General features: G+C 54.5%; 1 protein-coding gene across 2 annotated transcripts in view; it reads right to left on the reverse strand.

Moving 5' to 3' along the window:
* Nucleotides 1-11,179: 11,179 nt before the first annotated feature.
* LOC122938959 (dynactin subunit 1) overlaps nucleotides 11,180-18,125 on the reverse strand; it is a 60,252-nt gene continuing 53,306 nt past the window's right edge. Inside the window, exons 22-29 of one of the 2 annotated variants that reach the window (XM_044294854.1) lie at nucleotides 15,866-16,008; nucleotides 15,573-15,739; nucleotides 15,419-15,433; nucleotides 14,665-14,798; nucleotides 14,305-14,488; nucleotides 14,154-14,227; nucleotides 13,773-13,862; nucleotides 11,180-12,171 (exon numbers count right to left, since the gene is read on the reverse strand). In XM_044294854.1, coding sequence (XP_044150789.1) covers nucleotides 12,034-12,171; nucleotides 13,773-13,862; nucleotides 14,154-14,227; nucleotides 14,305-14,488; nucleotides 14,665-14,798; nucleotides 15,419-15,433; nucleotides 15,573-15,739; nucleotides 15,866-16,008 — 945 coding nt within the window. In that variant the 3' untranslated portion in view covers nucleotides 11,180-12,033. The remainder of the gene's footprint in view (nucleotides 12,172-13,772; nucleotides 13,863-14,153; nucleotides 14,228-14,304; nucleotides 14,489-14,664; nucleotides 14,799-15,418; nucleotides 15,434-15,572; nucleotides 15,740-15,865; nucleotides 16,009-18,125) is intronic. The other variant, XM_044294862.1, reaches the window with a different exon arrangement.

Genomic DNA, 18,125 nt, shown 5'->3' on the forward strand with positions numbered 1-18,125 from the left:
CGCCTGGTAGAGGGATTGTACCAGGCACGGAATGTCTGACCAGCAATGTATGGAGGTGTGCGGATTCCCACGTACAGCCCGGCGGTTACTGACCTGTGCGGGAGACACTAAGCCGACCTGTGCGGGAGACACTAAGCCGACCTGTGCGGGAGACACTAAGCCGACCTGTGCGGGAGACACTAAGCCGACCTGTGCGGGAGACACTAAGCCGACCTGTGCGGGAGACACTAAGCCGACCTGTGCGGGAGACACTAAGCCGACCTGTGCGGGAGACACTAAGCCGGCCTGTGCGGGAGACACTAAGCCGACCTGTGCGGGAGACACTAAGCCGGCCTGTGCGGGAGACACTAAGCCGACCTGTGCGGGAGACACTAAGCCGGCCTGTGCGGGAGACACTAAGCCGACCTGTGCGGGAGACACTAAGCCGGCCTGTGCGGGAGACACTAAGCCGACCTGTGCGGGAGACACTAAGCCGACCTGTGCGGGAGACACTAAGCCGACCTGTGCGGGAGACACTAAGCCGACTAAGCCGACCTGTGCGGAGACACTAAGCCGACCTGTGCGGGAGACACTAAGCCGGCCTGTGCGGGAGACACTAAGCTGACCTGTGCGGGAGACACTAAGCCGACCTGTGCGGGAGACACTAAGCCGACCTGTGCGGGAGACACTAAGCCGACCTGTGCGGGAGACACTAAGCCGACCTGTGCGGGAGACACTAAGCCGGCCTGTGCGGGAGACACTAAGCCGACCTGTGCGGGAGACACTAAGCCGACCTGTGCGGGAGACACTAAGCCGACCTGTGCGGGAGACACTAAGCCGACCTGTGCGGGAGACACTAAGCCGGCCTATGCGGGAGACACTAAGCCGGCCTGTGCGGGAGACACTAAGCCGGCCTGTGCGGGAGACACTAAGCCGGCCTGTGCGGGAGACACTAAGCACGTTTTACAGATATTAATAGAGCGCAGTAGATTATCGGGACACGATGTAAAATCACTTTATACTATAATAGAAAATGAGAAATGATGTGAAGCTGCAAGTTTTTTTTCTTTAGAAAAACAGGGAGAACAACCTAGAGATCAAATCGAGTTCATGGGGGGGGGGGGGGTATATTGTTTATTTTAAAGAAAAATTATTTTGTTTTTGAGGATTCTTTTTATCTTCGGCAGTTGGGTACTGCGATGGGGACGAGCACCGGGGTTCGCTAATTTATACGTGGGGCGGTGGGAACATGAAGTGATCCACCCCAATCGCAAGCTCTGGGCGAACCTCATCCTCGGGAAACGTTTTAAAGACGATGTGGTTTTCATTTGGGGGGAGGGGAAGCAGAATTGGTGCTATTGTTTAAAGAATTAAATAAAAATGAATTTTATTTGGAATTTGCACAGCTGGATTAATTTTTTAGACTTAAAGGGGTTGTCTAGGATCAGAGCTGAACCCGGACATACTTTTATTTTCACCCAGGCAGCCCCCCTGATGTTAGCAGTTCATGCTCCGATGCGCTCCCTTGCCCTGAGATAGATCGCGCAGGGCACGGGCTCTTTTGTTTACAATAACACACTGCCAAGCGGAAGCTTCCGCCCGGCAGTGTGTTCGGTGATGTCACCGGCTCTGATAGGCGGGCTTTAGCGCTGCCCTAGCCAGAAAAACAGCTAGGGCAGCGCTAAATCCGGCCCATCAGTGCCGGTGACGTCACTGGGCTTCCTGGCAGCCCATGGAGAGCCCTGGTACGTCACCGGAACTCAGGAAAATGCCTTTGCCCTGCGCGATTTAGCGCAGGGCAAAGGAGAGCATCGGAGCATGAACTGCTCCGATACTCATGTCAGGGGGGCTGCCGGGGTGAAAATGGGGGGATGTCCAGGTTCAGCTCTGAATCCACACAACCCCTTTAACTATTTATATAGAGAAGGATAAAATATGTACAAGGACATATACCAAACCCACAGATGTGAAAAGCTTCATTTCACGAGACAGTTGTCATCTCCCCCAGTGGCTGGAAAATATACCGAAGAGCCAATTCATGTGAATAAGAAGAAAATGTACAAAAAGGGAGGATTAAGAGAAAGAAGCAAAAGGAACTACAACATAAATTTGAATCAAAAGGTTACAGTAGAGATAGGCTAATAGGACAAAGATCAAAAAGAGCTGAATTAGGAATTAATTAAGAACAAAAGATGTAAAAATGAAAATTGAGAGAAAAATGATGAGGAACAATTTGGAATACGGCCAATTATTACACAATATAAAACGGTCAGACAAACATTATTAAAAAACATTGGGACATTTTGAAATAGGATAAAATAGTAGGTGATTATATCCCCAAGTGTATATATAGGAGGGCAAGAAGTGTGGGGAATGTGGTGGCACCAACAAATAAAAGCATAAATATACAGGTGAATAATCCAAAAATAAAGCAAACATTAAAAGTTTTTTTCCCATGTGGAGCATGTGGGGTGTGCAAAAGGGTAAAATTACTAAGAATCTGGAAGAAATACACAAGTACAACATACAGCTGGCTCCTGTGTGCCGGATACCGGAGGCGTTATTACCTGTCCGTGTAATAAGATCAGAGATGAGGGAATCCCACAACGTGGAATTCTATCCGAATTTCTGGATAAATTCGATTCGCCCACAAGCTGATTTCAAACTTACCGCCTCTATTTGCTCCTGACGCGCCGCCAGTCTGCATCTTGCTTGAAGATCTCGGCCGAAATCCTAGCCGGCGTGATGAAGTAATCTCGTGCTTCACGGGAATTCACAAGCAAATGGAGGCGGTAAATTAATAAATCAAAAAATGCATTGTTAATTTCACTTAGCTGCCGGGATCGTGTATGAATGCGGCATCTGAGGGGTACAATGGGCGGGGCTATCGCAGCTCCCCATCATTGCACCTGCTAGGCTGCTAGTTACAAAAATGCGCGGGACCATATTGTTGATACCGATTTGAACTCGGCCTTACAAGCTTCTGCCAGGAGAAACAGTAGCAAAAATGCAACTTGGTTTTTGGAAGGAAAAAGGCACAACTGTGCAGCGAACTATATGCTGCTGGTGGTGCTGGAAATCTGCCTATAATACTCTTATGTGCTGTAGGAGCTTTCTAACAGGTCAAATGGGGGGGGGGGGGGGGGGGGGGACGACTACCGTCTCCTTAAATGATCTCTCCCTTACAGGCGCTTATTGCGCCTGTTCATTACCACAAAAACCAGCAATTTGTCAGTATAATAATCAGTGCACCAAACCGGAGTAGCCGTGGTTTAGGAGGCTTCATGGTACATTGTGCGCAGGGATCTGCCCCTAACAGAGAGAGGAGTCCTGCGGCCCGAGTCATAGAGCCCCATTCAGGCCAATCGCAGCGCGGGTTATTCAGGTAGAATGCATTCCGACCTGAATCAAATCCGCTCATCTCTATTTTGGATCCCATTTATGCCCGGCTTTACGCAGCAGACTGACGTGGGCAGAACGGCCACTGTCCCCCAGAAGTTGTGTAAGATGATGAAACGCGTTGTGTAACATTACGGGTGGAGATTATGCAAGACTGCAGCGCTTCTGGTCAGCGGCACGCAAAACTTACATTTTACATCCCCGTAGCCATATTCTCTTTCCACAAAACACGGCCATGAATCTATCGGGACCAAACGCAAATTATTTAAAGGGCCAGCGCGCCGTCTTGGTTTATAATATAGGGCAGGGACAGGAACGTTTTTATGATACAGGCCATTAGAAAACGGTGTAGAGAACCTTCTGAGCAAAGCTGTAACGGAGAGTTACTAAGGAGAGAGCGTCCTCGGTCTTCAGCGGTCTACCGAGGACGCCTTTGTGGGACAGATAGCGAGAGGTCACATGTTCATAGTCAGGGACAACAGGCGGCCTCTGTGCGGTCACACAGGAGACTTCAGCGCTCAGGACTGAAGACAGACCCTCCGCGGTAACAGAGCTTTGGCTGGAGGACTTTAATACAAAGACACTTCTCTCTCACGCACACGAGCGCATCCGTTTTATTTGGCAGACACATTGACTTCAATGGATCCACGGATGTACGGAGGCAGACAGCACATGACTGATCCGTGTTCCTCTGCATCCCTGTGGCCGTTCCGCTAAAGGACAGAACACGTCCCATACGTGATCTGGATGAGGGACCTATTGAAGTCAATGTAGATGCACCATGGACGGTATCCGCGATCCGAGGAGCCGGGTGTGTGCACTGCAGTAAAAATAAACCAATACAGCTTCACATCTCCTCGCTGTAGAATGGAGGATGGCGACTTGCTGTCAGTGAATGGATCGATTCATAGTTTACATCCAGAGGTTGAAAACTAATTCCATTGACACAATGTAAGGTAAGAGTTATCAGCCAGGAGGACAGCACCAGAGGCCGACACCCTGTGCAGAGCTGAAGGCTGTTACAATGTATCAGTGCAGCAGGTAAGAGTTATCAGCCAGGAGGACAGCACCAGAGGCCGACACCCTGTGCAGAGCTGAAGGCTGTTACAATGTATCAGTGCAGGTAAGAGTTATCAGCCAGGAGGACAGCACCAGAGGCCGACACCCTGTGCAGAGCTGAAGGCTGTTACAATGTATCAGTGCAGCAGGTAAGAGTTATCAGCCTAGGAGGACGGACCAGAGGCTGAGACCCTGTGCAGAGCTGAAGGCTGTTACAATGTATCAGTGCAGGTAAGAGTTATCAGCCAGGAGGACGGACCAGAGGCCGAGACCCTGTGCAGAGCTGAAGGCTGTTACAATGTATCAGTATCAGCCAGGAGGACAGGACAGGACCAGGGGCTGAGACCCTGTGCAGAGCTGAAGGTTGTTACAATGTATCAGTGCAGGTAAGAGTCATCAGCCAGGAGGACACCACCAGAGGCTGAGACCCTGTGCAGAGCTGAAGGTTCTTACAATGTATCAGTGCAGCAGGTAAGAGTTATCAGCCAGGAGGACGGACCAGGGGCTGAGACCCTGTGCAGAGCTGAAGGTTCTTACAATGTATCAGTGCAGGTAAGAGTTATCAGCCAGGAGGACAGACCAGAGGCTGAGACCCTGTACAGAGCTGAAGGCTGTTACAATGTATCAGTGCAGGTAAGAGTTATCAGCCAGGAGGACGGACCAGGGGCTGAGGCCCTGTGCAGAGCTGAAGGTTCTTACAATGTATCAGTGCAGGTAAGAGTCATCAGCCAGGAGGACAGGACCAGGGGCTGAGGCCCTGTGCAGAGCTGAAGGCTGTTACAATGTATCAGTGCAGGTAAGAGTTATCATCCAGGAGGACAGCACCAGAGGCTGAGACCCTGTACAGAGCTGAAGGCTGTTACAATGTATCAGTGCAGGTAAGAGTTATCAGCCAGGAGGACAGAACCAGAGGCTGAGACCCTGTGCAGAGCTGAAGGCTGTTACAATGTATCAGTGCAGGTAAGAGTTATCAGCCAGGAGGTCGGACCAGAGGCCGAGACCCTGTGCAGAGCTGAAGGCTGTTACAATGTATCAGTGCAGGTAAGAGTTATCAGCCAGGAGGACAGGACCAGAGGCCGAGACCCTGTGCAGAGCTGAAGGTTCTTACAATGTATCAGTGCAGGTAAGAGTTATCAGCCAGGAGGACAGAACCAGAGGCTGAGACCCTGTGCAGAGCTGAAGGCTGTTACAATGTATCAGTGCAGGTAAGAGTTATCAGCCAGGAGGACGGACCAGAGGCCGAGACCCTGTGCAGAGCTGAAGGCTGTTACAATGTATCAGTGCAGGTAAGAGTCATCAGCCAGGAGGACAGCACCAGAGGCCGACACCCTGTGCAGAGCTGAAGGTTCTTACAATGTATCAGTGCAGGTAAGAGTCATCAGCCAGGAGGACAGAACCAGAGGCTGAGACCCTGTACAGAGCTGAAGGCTGTTACAATGTATCAGTGCAGGTAAGAGTTATCAGCCAGGAGAACAGAACCAGAGGCTGAGACCCTGTGCAGAGCTGAAGGCTGTTACAATGTATCAGTGCAGGTAAGAGTTATCAGCCAGGAGGACGGACCAGAGGCCGAGACCCTGTGCAGAGCTGAAGGCTGTTACAATGTATCAGTGCAGGTAAGAGTCATCAGCCAGGAGGACAGCACCAGAGGCCGACACCCTGTGCAGAGCTGAAGGCTGTTACAATGTATCAGTGCAGGTAAGAGTCATCAGCCAGGAGGACAGCACCAGAGGCCGACACCCTGTGCAGAGCTGAAGGTTCTTACAATGTATCAGTGCAGGTAAGAGTTATCAGCCAGGAGGACAGCACCAGAGGCTGAGACCCTGTGCAGAGCTGAAGGCTGTTACAATGTATCAGTGCAGGTAAGAGTTATCAGCCAGGAGGACGGACCAGAGGCCGAGACCCTGTGCAGAGCTGAAGGCTGTTACAATGTATCAGTATCAGCCAGGAGGACAGGACAGGACCAGGGGCTGAGACCCTGTGCAGAGCTGAAGGTTGTTACAATGTATTAGTGCAGGTAAGAGTTATCAGCCAGGAGGACACCACCAGAGGCTGAGACCCTGTGCAGAGCTGAAGGCTGTTACAATGTATCAGTATCAGCCAGGAGGACAGGACAGGACCAGGGGCTGAGACCCTGTGCAGAGCTGAAGGTTGTTACAATGTATCAGTGCAGGTAAGAGTTATCAGCCAGGAGGACACCACCAGAGGCTGAGACCCTGTACAGAGCTGAAGGCTGTTACAATGTATCAGTGCAGGTAAGAGTTATCAGCCAGGAGGTCGGACCAGAGGCTGAGACCCTGTGCAGAGCTGAAGGTTGTTACAATGTATCAGTGCAGGTAAGAGTTATCAGCCAGGAGGACACCACCAGAGGCTGAGACCCTGTACAGAGCTGAAGGCTGTTACAATGTATCAGTGCAGGTAAGAGTTATCAGCCAGGAGGTCGGACCAGAGGCTGAGACCCTGTGCAGAGCTGAAGACTGTTACAATGTATCAGTGCAGCAGGTAAGAGTTATCATCCAGGAGGACAGCACCAGAGGCTGAGACCCTGTGCAGAGCTGAAGACTGTTACAATGTATCAGTGCAGGTAAGAGTTATCAGCCAGGAGGACAGAACCAGAGGCTGAGACCCTGTGCAGAGCTGAAGGCTGTTACAATGTATCAGTGCAGGTAAGAGTTATCAGCCAGGAGGACGGACCAGAGGCCGAGACCCTGTGCAGAGCTGAAGGCTGTTACAATGTATCAGTGCAGGTAAGAGTCATCAGCCAGGAGGACAGCACCAGAGGCCGACACCCTGTGCAGAGCTGAAGGTTCTTACAATGTATCAGTGCAGGTAAGAGTTATCAGCCAGGAGGACAGCACCAGAGGCTGAGACCCTGTACAGAGCTGAAGGCTGTTACAATGTATCAGTGCAGGTAAGAGTTATCAGCCAGGAGGACGGACCAGAGGCAGAGACCCTGTGCAGAGCTGAAGGCTGTTACAATGTATCAGTATCAGCCAGGAGGACAGGACAGGACCAGGGGCTGAGACCCTGTGCAGAGCTGAAGGTTGTTACAATGTATTAGTGCAGGTAAGAGTTATCAGCCAGGAGGACACCACCAGAGGCTGAGACCCTGTGCAGAGCTGAAGGCTGTTACAATGTATCAGTATCAGCCAGGAGGACAGGACAGGACCAGGGGCTGAGACCCTGTGCAGAGCTGAAGGTTGTTACAATGTATCAGTGCAGGTAAGAGTTATCAGCCAGGAGGTCGGACCAGAGGCTGAGACCCTGTGCAGAGCTGAAGGTTGTTACAATGTATCAGTGCAGGTAAGAGTTATCAGCCAGGAGGACACCACCAGAGGCTGAGACCCTGTACAGAGCTGAAGGCTGTTACAATGTATCAGTGCAGCAGGTAAGAGTTATCAGCCAGGAGGTCGGACCAGAGGCTGAGACCCTGTGCAGAGCTGAAGACTGTTACAATGTATCAGTGCAGCAGGTAAGAGTTATCATCCAGGAGGACAGCACCAGAGGCTGAGACCCTGTGCAGAGCTGAAGACTGTTACAATGTATCAGTGCAGCAGGTAAGAGTTATCATCCAGGAGGACAGGACCAGAGGCTGAGACCCTGTGCAGAGCTGAAGACTGTTACAATGTATTAGTGCAGCAGGTAAGAGTTATCATCCAGGAGGACAGCACCAGAGGCTGAGACCCTGTGCAGAGCTGAAGGCTGTTACAATGTATCAGTGCAGGTAAGAGTTATCAGCCAGGAGGACACCACCAGAGGCTGAGACCCTGTACAGAGCTGAAGGCTGTTACAATGTATCAGTGCAGGTAAGAGTTAATCAGCCTAGGAAGACGGACCAGAGGCTGAGACCCTGTGCAGAGCTGAAGGCTGTTACAATGTATCAGTATCAGCCAGGAGGACAGGACAGGACCAGGGGCTGAGACCCTGTGCAGAGCTGAAGGTTGTTACAATGTATCAGTGCAGGTAAGAGTTATCAGCCAGGAGGACAGGACAGGACCAGAGGCTGAGACCCTGTGCAGAGCTGAAGGCTGTTACAATGTATCAGTGCAGCAGGTAAGAGTTATCAGCCAGGAGGACGGACCAGAGGCCAAGACCCTGTGCAGAGCTGAAGGTTGTTACAATGTATCAGTGCAGGTAAGAGTTATCAGCCAGGAGGTCGGACCAGAGGCCGAGACCCTGTGCAGAGCTGAAGGTTGTTACAATGTATCAGTGCAGGTAAGAGTTATCAGCCAGGACAGGACCAGAGGCTGAGACCCTGTGCAGAGCTGAAGGCTGTTACAATGTATCAGTATCAGCCAGGAGGTCGGACCAGAGGCCGAGACCCTGTGCAGAGCTGAAGGTTGTTACAATGTATCAGTGCAGGTAAGAGTTATCAGCCAGGACAGGACCAGAGGCTGATACCCTGTGCAGAGCTGAAGGTTGTTACAATGTATCAGTGCAGCAGGTAAGAGTTATCAGCCAGGAGGACAGGACCAGAGGCCGAGACCCTGTGCAGAGCTGAAGACTGTTACAATGTATCAGAGCAGGTAAGAGTTATCAGCCAGGAGGTCGGACCAGAGGCTGAGACCCTGTGCAGAGCTGAAGGCTGTTACAATGTATCAGTGCAGCAGGTAAGAGTTATCAGCCAGGAGGCCGGACCAGAGGCCGAGACCCTGTGCAGAGCTGAAGGCTGTTACAATGTATCAGTGCAGCAGGTAAGAGTTATCAGCCTAGGAGGACGGACCAGAGGCTGAGACCCTGTGCAGAGCTGAAGGCTGTTACAATGTATCAGTGCAGGTAAGAGTTATCAGCCAGGAGGACGGACCAGAGGCCGAGACCCTATGCAGAGCTGAAGGCTGTTACAATGTATCAGTGCAGGTAAGAGTCATCAGCCAGGAGGACAGGACCAGGGGCTGAGGCCCTGTGCAGAGCTGAAGGTTGTTACAATGTATCAGTGCAGCAGGTAAGAGTTATCAGCCAGGAGGACAGGGCCAGAGGCAGAGACCCTGTGCAGAGCTGAAGGTTGTTACAATGTATCAGTATCAGCCAGGAGGACAGGGCCAGAGGCTGAGACCCTGTGCAGAGCTGAAGGCTGTTACAATGTATCAGTATCAGCCAGGAGGACAGGACCAGAGGCAGAGACCCTGTGCAGAGCTGAAGGTTGTTACAATGTATCAGTATCAGCCAGGAGGACAGGGCCAGAGGCTGATACCCTGTGCAGAGCTGAAGGTTGTTACAATGTATCAGTGCAGCAGGTAAGAGTTATCAGCCAGGAGGACAGGACCAGAGGCCGAGACCCTGTGCAGAGCTGAAGACTGTTACAATGTATCAGAGCAGGTAAGAGTTATCAGCCAGGAGGTCGGACCAGAGGCTGAGACCCTGTGCAGAGCTGAAGGCTGTTACAATGTATCAGTGCAGCAGGTAAGAGTTATCAGCCAGGAGGACGGACCAGAGGCCGAGACCCTGTGCAGAGCTGAAGGCTGTTACAATGTATCAGTGCAGCAGGTAAGAGTTATCAGCCTAGGAGGACGGACCAGAGGCTGAGACCCTGTGCAGAGCTGAAGGCTGTTACAATGTATCAGTGCAGGTAAGAGTTATCAGCCAGGAGGACGGACCAGAGGCCGAGACCCTATGCAGAGCTGAAGGCTGTTACAATGTATCAGTGCAGGTAAGAGTCATCAGCCAGGAGGACAGGACCAGGGGCTGAGGCCCTGTGCAGAGCTGAAGGTTGTTACAATGTATCAGTGCAGCAGGTAAGAGTTATCAGCCAGGAGGACAGGGCCAGAGGCAGAGACCCTGTGCAGAGCTGAAGGCTGTTACAATGTATCAGTATCAGCCAGGAGGACAGGGCCAGAGGCTGAGACCCTGTGCAGAGCTGAAGGTTGTTACAATGTATCAGTATCAGCCAGGAGGACAGGGCCAGAGGCTGAGACCCTGTGCAGAGCTGAAGGCTGTTACAATGTATCAGTATCAGCCAGGAGGACAGGACCAGAGGCAGAGACCCTGTGCAGAGCTGAAGGTTGTTACAATGTATCAGTATCAGCCAGGAGGACAGGGCCAGAGGCTGATACCCTGTGCAGAGCTGAAGGTTGTTACAATGTATCAGTGCAGCAGGTAAGAGTTATCAGCCAGGAGGACAGGGCCAGAGGCAGAGACCCTGTGCAGAGCTGAAGGTTGTTACAATGTATCAGTATCAGCCAGGAGGACAGGGCCAGAGGCTGAGACCCTGTGCAGAGCTGAAGGCTGTTACAATGTATCAGTATCAGCCAGGAGGACAGGACCAGAGGCAGAGACCCTGTGCAGAGCTGAAGGTTGTTACAATGTATCAGTATCAGCCAGGAGGACAGGGCCAGAGGCCGAGACCCTGTGCAGAGCTGAAGGCTGTTACAATGTATTGTTCTGACCGGGTGGTATAAACCATTTGTCTCTTTCCTCGGAAGTATTCCTGACCCCGGTAAATATTTACAGCGGAGGAGCTGGAATCCGTCCACGTCTGCTTCTTCTCGGTGAGGCTGGTGGAGCTGTCAGGCGCTGGCGGAGATTCCTGCTCACTCATACAGACTCCCCGAAACCAAACCTGCCCGGCCAACCCAGCTTTCCCAGACTCCAGATCAGAGGAACACTATACCCATGACTGTGCGGGCAGAAGTGCGGAAAAGCTGGGTGACAACCCCTAAGGGTCGCCCGTCCGTGGTCTCACTCTTACATCGGTGTGGGAAAGCTGGGTGATGGCCGCTGGATGCACAGAAGGAGGCGCGAGGCACAGTGAGAGCTCAGCGTTTATTCCCCAGTATAACAGATACAGCAGAGTGGATGCTTCACCCAGGAAGGGGCCCCAACACAAGCTGACCCCACCCTGCCAGAACCCTCTGTCATGTGACCACCGATCCCGAAGGAGGAGACTCCCCGCGGTGGTCACACAAGATAACACAGAAAGGCACTTTAAGAACGTTCAAGAGGGAAAACTCCAGGAATTAAAGGGGCACTCCGCCTTCAGCTGTCTCTGCCCAAAAGGCTGGAGGTAAAACTACAATGACCAGGTGGAGCGACCCAACCTGCATCATCCATGGACTTCACCTCCTTCCTCACTGGTGGAAACAGCCCAAGGTGAAGAAGCCCTTTAAGAGAAGTCTAGTAGTTTTAGTCAGAGTCTTAAAGCTGAAGATACAATGTGACCATCGGCCATAAGCAGACGGTGCACCCCGCTTCCATTCTGCTAGGCATTTTATTCAAAATACCAACCAGAATGGACTCTTCAGCGTGTGGAGTTCCCCTTTAAGGTGACACGGGTCTGTGCCTGTATGAAGGATACGACAGAGCATGCTGGGACAGCTGCAGCCCGAGAGTAAATAAGGAGACCATTTAGCGTTTATCTTCTAGCGCCCCCTAGTGTTCATACACCACAGTCCCAGAGAGCAGAGGCCCGGGCCTCATCCAGTGGTCTACCCGCGGCATCCACATCCGTAGTGGTTCAGGGCCCAGTGATAGAACAGCAATTTTATAGAAACCCATAAATAGTATGTAATGGAGCGGCCGGCATTAGGAGGGAGGACGTGTAATACAAGGGGCCCCGGCCAGGACGTGCACGCAGGGGGCCCCGGCCAGGACACAGAAGTCTTCTCAGCAGATCAGCCGCTCATGTAGCTGGCACAGCTGCTCGGGGGACAAGACGAGGCGGTGGATCTTGCCCTGACCCGGCTGGCAGGGGAGGGTCACCCGGCCGAAGTACACGGTGTCTTCTCTCTTCTCCTCCTTGGCCTGAAGAAAGAACAGAAGATGGAGAACCCTCTGGTGGAAGAGCCGCAGGTGGCAGAACATGCATGTATCCTCCCCAGCCCCCCCCCCCCCCCCAGAACATGCATGTAACCTCCCCAGCCCCCCTAGAACATGCATGCATTCTCCCCGCACGCCGAAACATGCATGTAGCCCCCCCAGAACATACATGCATTCTCCCCCGCACCCCGAAACATGCATGTAGCCCCCCCAGAACATACATGCATTCTCCCCCGCACCCCGAAACATGCATGTATCCTCCCCAGCCCCCCCCCCTCAGAACATGCATGTACCCTCCCCAGCCCCCCCCCCCCCTCAGAACATGCATTTATCCTCCCCAGCCCCCCCCAGAACATGCATTTATCCTCCCCAGCCCCCCCCCCCAGAACATGCATTTATCCTCCCCAGCCCCCCCCCCAGAACATGCATTTATCCTCCCCAGCCCCCCCCCCAGAACATGCATGTATCCTCCCCAGCCCCCCCCCCCCAGAACATGCATGCATCCTCCCCAGCCCCCCCCCCCAGAACATGCATGTATCCTCCCCAGCCCCCCCGCCCCCAGAACATGCATGTATCCTCCCCAGCCCCCCCCCCAGAACATGCATGTATCCTCCCCAGCCCCCCCCCCCCCAGAACATGCATGTATCCTCCCCAGCCCCCCCCCCCAGAACATGCATGTATCCTCCCCAGCCCCCCCCCCCCCCCAGAACATGCATGTATCCTCCCCAGCCCCCCCCCCCCCCCCAGAACATGCATGTATCCTCCCCAGCCCCCCCCCCCCCCCAGAACATGCATGTATCCTCCCCAGCCCCCCCCCCAGAACATGCATGTATCCTCCCCAGCCCCCCCCCCAGAACATGCATGAATCCTCCCCAGCCCCCCCCCCGAACATGCATGTATCCTCCCCAGCCCATGCATGTATCCTCCCCAGCCCCCCCCCCCCAGAACATGCATGTATCCTCCCCAGCCCATGCATGTATCCTCCCCCCCCCCCCCAGAACATGCATGTATCCTCCCCAGCCCACCCCCCCAGAACATGCATGTATCCTCCCCAGCCCCCCCCCAGAACATGCATGCATCCTCCCCAGCCCCCCCAGAACATGCATGCATCCTCCCCAGCCCCCCCCCAGAACATGCATGCATCCTCCCCAGCCCCCCCAGAACATGCATGCATCCTCCCCAGCCCCCCCCCAGAACATGCATGCATCCTCCCCAGCCCCCCCAGAACATGCATGCATCCTCCCCAGCCCCCAGAAACATGCATGCATCCTCCCCAGCCCCCCCAGAAACATGCATGCATCCTCCCCAGCCCCCCCAGAACATGCATGCAGCCTCCCAAGCCCCCCAGAAAATGCATGCATCCTCCCCAGCCCCCCAGAACATGCATGCAGCCTCCCAAGCCCCCCCCCCGAACATGCATGCATCCTCCCCAGCCCCCCAGAAACATGCATGCATTCTGCCCTGCAACCCGAAACATACATATATTCTCCCCCGCAAGCCGAAGCATGCATGCATTCTCCTAAGTACCATCCACCTTGTACATATAACACGTATGTACCATTCCTATATTGTGAGAAGATTCTCACCTTTATAAAGTCTGTTGATGGAAACGTAGCAAAATCTGTTGGGACATTTGCCCCGGGGCACTGGGAGACCGTCTCCTTCAAGACTTCATCCTATCAACGGGAGAGAAAAGCAGTGTTGCGAGTAGTACAGCCATTGTGTCCTCACCAGGACGACGCCACCCTCTTACACACCCGCCGACATGACCGCCACCCTCTTACACACCCGCCGACATGACCGCCACCCTCTTACACACCCGCCGACATGACCGCCACCCTCTTACACACCAGCCGACATGACCGCCACCCTCTTACACACCCGCCGACATGACCGCCACCCTCTTACACACCCGCCGACATGACCGCCACCCTCTTACACCCGCCGGCATGATAGCGGACACCCACCTTGAGCTTGTCGATGGTGTCGCTCAGAGCCTGCAGCCGGGCAGTCTGCTCCAGGAGCTGGGATGCGGGGTTCCCTGTACGTGGAGAGAACACACCGATGTGACTATGACCCCCCCAGTTAGCGCCCCCCGTCCAGCACAGAAGCACGTACCGCCCTTCTTGTGTGTGATGTTCACCACCTTGGAGTTGGCGCTCATCTGCTGCAGGGTGTCCAGCAGCTGGCTGGTCTTGCGGTACAGTGTGCCAGTCATGGCCTCCTGCCGCTCCTTGGGTAGAGTCAGTTTGGCGATGTTCAGAGGAGGAAGCGTCGCCAGCTCGTCCTTCATGCGCTTAGCCTGGGAGGAGGGGACAGAGAGCGCCTCCATTATAATGCTATTACAGGCTCAGAAATCCAACCACAGATAATGCAGAGCCGAGTGTGCGGCCCAGGGCTGTGACCAGACTCCCACTGTAACAAACACACAGCTGCGGACAAGAAGTGGATGCTGCGGGTCACATGCTCAGGCCTCACCTTCAGCCGGTTGTTCTCGTGCTTCAGGTGCTTCATGGACAGGCGCAGGGTGTCAATCTGCTGCAGCAGCAGGGGCGAGTCCTTCACTTGGACTGGGCCAGAACCGTTCAGCATGGACTGGTTGGCGGGCACACCTGGTACAGGGGGGAGGTGCAAAGGAAACCGTCATCAGGAGGCAGGGGGGAGGAGGGGCACGCATCAAGCACAAGTGGAGAGCATGAGCAGGTAGAACGTAGGCCGCAGCACACAGGATGGATAGACTGGACTCAGCAGGGGTGCTGCATGCACAAAACGAACGGAATGGAAGATACTCCTGCTACAAGAGCTCCACACCTCAAGTCTTCTGCTCCAGACTCACCCAAAGCTGCAGTCAAAATACTGCAGCTACTGTGTCTTATACTCCAGTCACATCAAAAGCTGCATTATGCCCAGTCTGTACTAGTTCTATACATATAGTAACTGCAGTGTGTCTCATACACAAGTCACATCCAAAGCAACAGCAGAATCTCAGATAGCATTCTGAAAACTAGGAAGACTCTGAATGCAGCTCTGGATGTGACTGGAGTAGAATAGGAAGTACAGCTCTGGATGTAACTAGAGAATCAGGCAGAATGTCACTCATATATTGTAGTATTTTGCTCGCCGTCTGTGGCGCTGACGATCCGGATCCCCGAGCTCCTCTGGTTACAATGAATCCTGCCCCACCTGCGCGGGGATGAGACACAAGAAGCATGCGCGGCGTGCAGTACTGTACCTCTCTGCTCTTCCTCTGTCATGTGCAAGGAAGGAAAGAGAGCGTCGCCCAGGAGGAGGTCCGAGGGCGACAGAAGGAGAGAAAGGGGCGGGCATTAAGAAAAGAAGAGGCGGAGTCATCCACAGTCCCCTCCCCTTCAGGAAATAGAGCTTACCTCCAGCAATCCCGGACACGATGGACGCGACCCCCGACCCTGGGGATCCGCGCAGCCCCTCGATGGTACGCTTGGACTGATTGGTCAGCCGCTGGCGGAGCTCCGCCTTCTCAGACTCCAGCTGGTCGATGTCGGCCTGCAGGGCGTCCATGGTCTCCTCAAATTCCCTACACACAATATTATCAGTCAGTGCCCTGGACTCCATCACTAATCTGCTCCTGGTAAAGCTGGGTGACAGCCTATATGGCCGCCATTACAGCTGGTCACAGCTTCCCTACACAGGTCAGACTTACTTCTCCTTCTTCTTCAGCAGGGTCTGAGTTTCCTCCAGTTTCGTCTGGATCTTCTCCACCCGGTCGTCGGCTTCTTTTGAGGCGCTGTCCAATTTCTTCTCCAAAAGACTCAGCCGCACGTGGGCTTCACTCAGCTCCTCGCCCTAAGAGCGGCACATGGAAAATACTGTTACGTGGCGCTGCGCTGCGGGAGGTGTAGCGTTTCCTGGCGCGGCCCTGCACTGCGGGAGGTGTAGCGTTTCCTGGCGCGGCCCTGCACTGCGGGAGGTGTAGCGTTTCCTGGCGCGGCCCTGCACTGCGGGAGGTGTAGCGTTTCCTGGCGCGGCCCTGCACTGCGGGAGGTGTAGCGTTTCCTGGCGCGGCCTGCACTGCGGGAGGTGTAGCGTTTCCTGGCGCGGCCCTGCACTGCGGGAGGTGTAGCGTTTCCTGGCGCGGCCCTGCACTGCGGGAGGTGTAGCGTTTCCTGGCGCGGCCCTGCACTGCGGGAGGTGTAGCGTTTCCTGGCGCGGCCCTGCACTGCGGGAGGTGTAGCGTTTCCTGGCGCGGCCCTGCACTGCGGGAGGTGTAGCGTTTCCTGGCGCTGCACTGCACTGCGGGAGGTGTAGCGTTTCCTGGCGCGGCCCTGCACTGCGGGAGGTGTAGCGTTTCCTGGCGCGGCCCTGCACTGCGGGAGGTTTAGCGTTTCCTGGCGCGGCGCTGCACTGCGGGAGGTTTAGCGTTTCCTGGCGCGGCGCTGCAGTGCGGGAGGTTTAGCGTTTCCTGGCGCAGCGCTGCACTGTGGGAGGTGTAGTGTTTCCTGGTGCGGCACTGTACTGTGGGAGGTGTAGCGTTTCCTGGCGCTGCGCTGTGTGAGGTGTAGCGTTTCCTGGCACTGCGCTGTACTGCAGGAGGTGTAGTGTTTCCTGGTACTGCGCTGTACTGCGGGAGGTGTAGTGTTTCCTGACGATGCACTGTGGGAGGTGTAGTGTTTCCTGGCGCTGCGCTGTACTGCGGGAGGAGTAGTGTTTCCTGGTGCTGCGCTGTACCGCGGGAGGAGTAGTGTTTCCTGGCGCTGCGCTGTACCGCGGGAGGAGTAGTGTTTCCTGGCGCTGCGCTGTGGGAGGTGTAGTGTTTCCTGGCACTGCGCTGTACTGCGGGAGGTGTAGTGTTTCCTGGCACTGCGCTGTACTGCGGGAGGTGTAGTGTTTCCTGGCACTGCGCTGTACTGCGGGAGGTGTAGTGTTTCCTGGCACTGCGCTGTACTGCGGGAGGTGTAGTGTTTCCTGGCACTGCGCTGTACTGCGGGAGGTGTAGTGTTTCCTGGCACTGCGCTGTACTGCGGGAGGTGTAGTGTTTCCTGGCACTGCGCTGTACTGCGGGAGGTGTAGTGTTTCCTGGCACTGCGCTGTACTGCGGGAGGTGTAGTGTTTCCTGGCACTGCGCTGTACTGCGGGAGGTGTAGTGTTTCCTGGCGCTGTACTGCGGGAGGTGTAGTGTTTCCTGGCGCTGCGCGAGGTGTAGTGTTTCCTGGCGCTGCGCTGTGGGAGGTGTAGTGTTTTACTGGCACTGCACTGTACTGCGGGAGGTGTAGTGTTTCCTGGCGCTGCGCTGTAGGAGGTGTAGCGTTTCCTGGCGCTGCACTGTACTGCAGAAGGTGTAGTGTTTCCTGGCACTGTGCTGTACTGCGGGAGGTGTAGTGTTTCATGGCGCTGCGCTGTACTGTGGGAGGTGTAGCGTTTCCTGGCGCTGCGCTGTACTGCGGTAGGTGTAGTGTTTCATGGCGCTGCGCTGTACTGTGGGAGGTATAGTGTTTCCTGGCGGTGCGCTGTGGGAGGTGTAGTGTTTCCTGGCGCTGCGCTGTGGGAGGTGTAGTGTTTTACTGGCACTGCACTGTACTGTGGGAGGTGTAATGTTTCCTGGCGCTGCGCTGTGGGAGGTGTAGCGTTTCCTGGCGCTGCACTGTACTGCAGAAGGTGTAGTGTTTCCTGGCGCTGCGCTGTACTGTGGGAGGTGTAGCGTTTCCTGGCGCTGCGCTGTACTGCGGTAGGTGTAGTGTTTCATGGCGCTGCGCTGTACTGTGGGAGGTATAGTGTTTCCTGGCGGTGCGCTGTGGGAGGTGTAGTGTTTCCTGGCGCTGCGCTGTAGGAGGTGTAGCGTTTCCTGGCGCTGCACTGTACTGCAGAAGGTGTAGTGTTTCCTGGCACTGTGCTGTACTGCGGGAGGTGTAGTGTTTCATGGCGCTGCGCTGTACTGTGGGAGGTGTAGCGTTTCCTGGCGCTGC

This window comes from Bufo gargarizans, chromosome 1 (assembly GCF_014858855.1).
Source record: "Bufo gargarizans isolate SCDJY-AF-19 chromosome 1, ASM1485885v1, whole genome shotgun sequence".
Classification (NCBI taxonomy): Eukaryota; Metazoa; Chordata; class Amphibia; order Anura; family Bufonidae; genus Bufo; species Bufo gargarizans.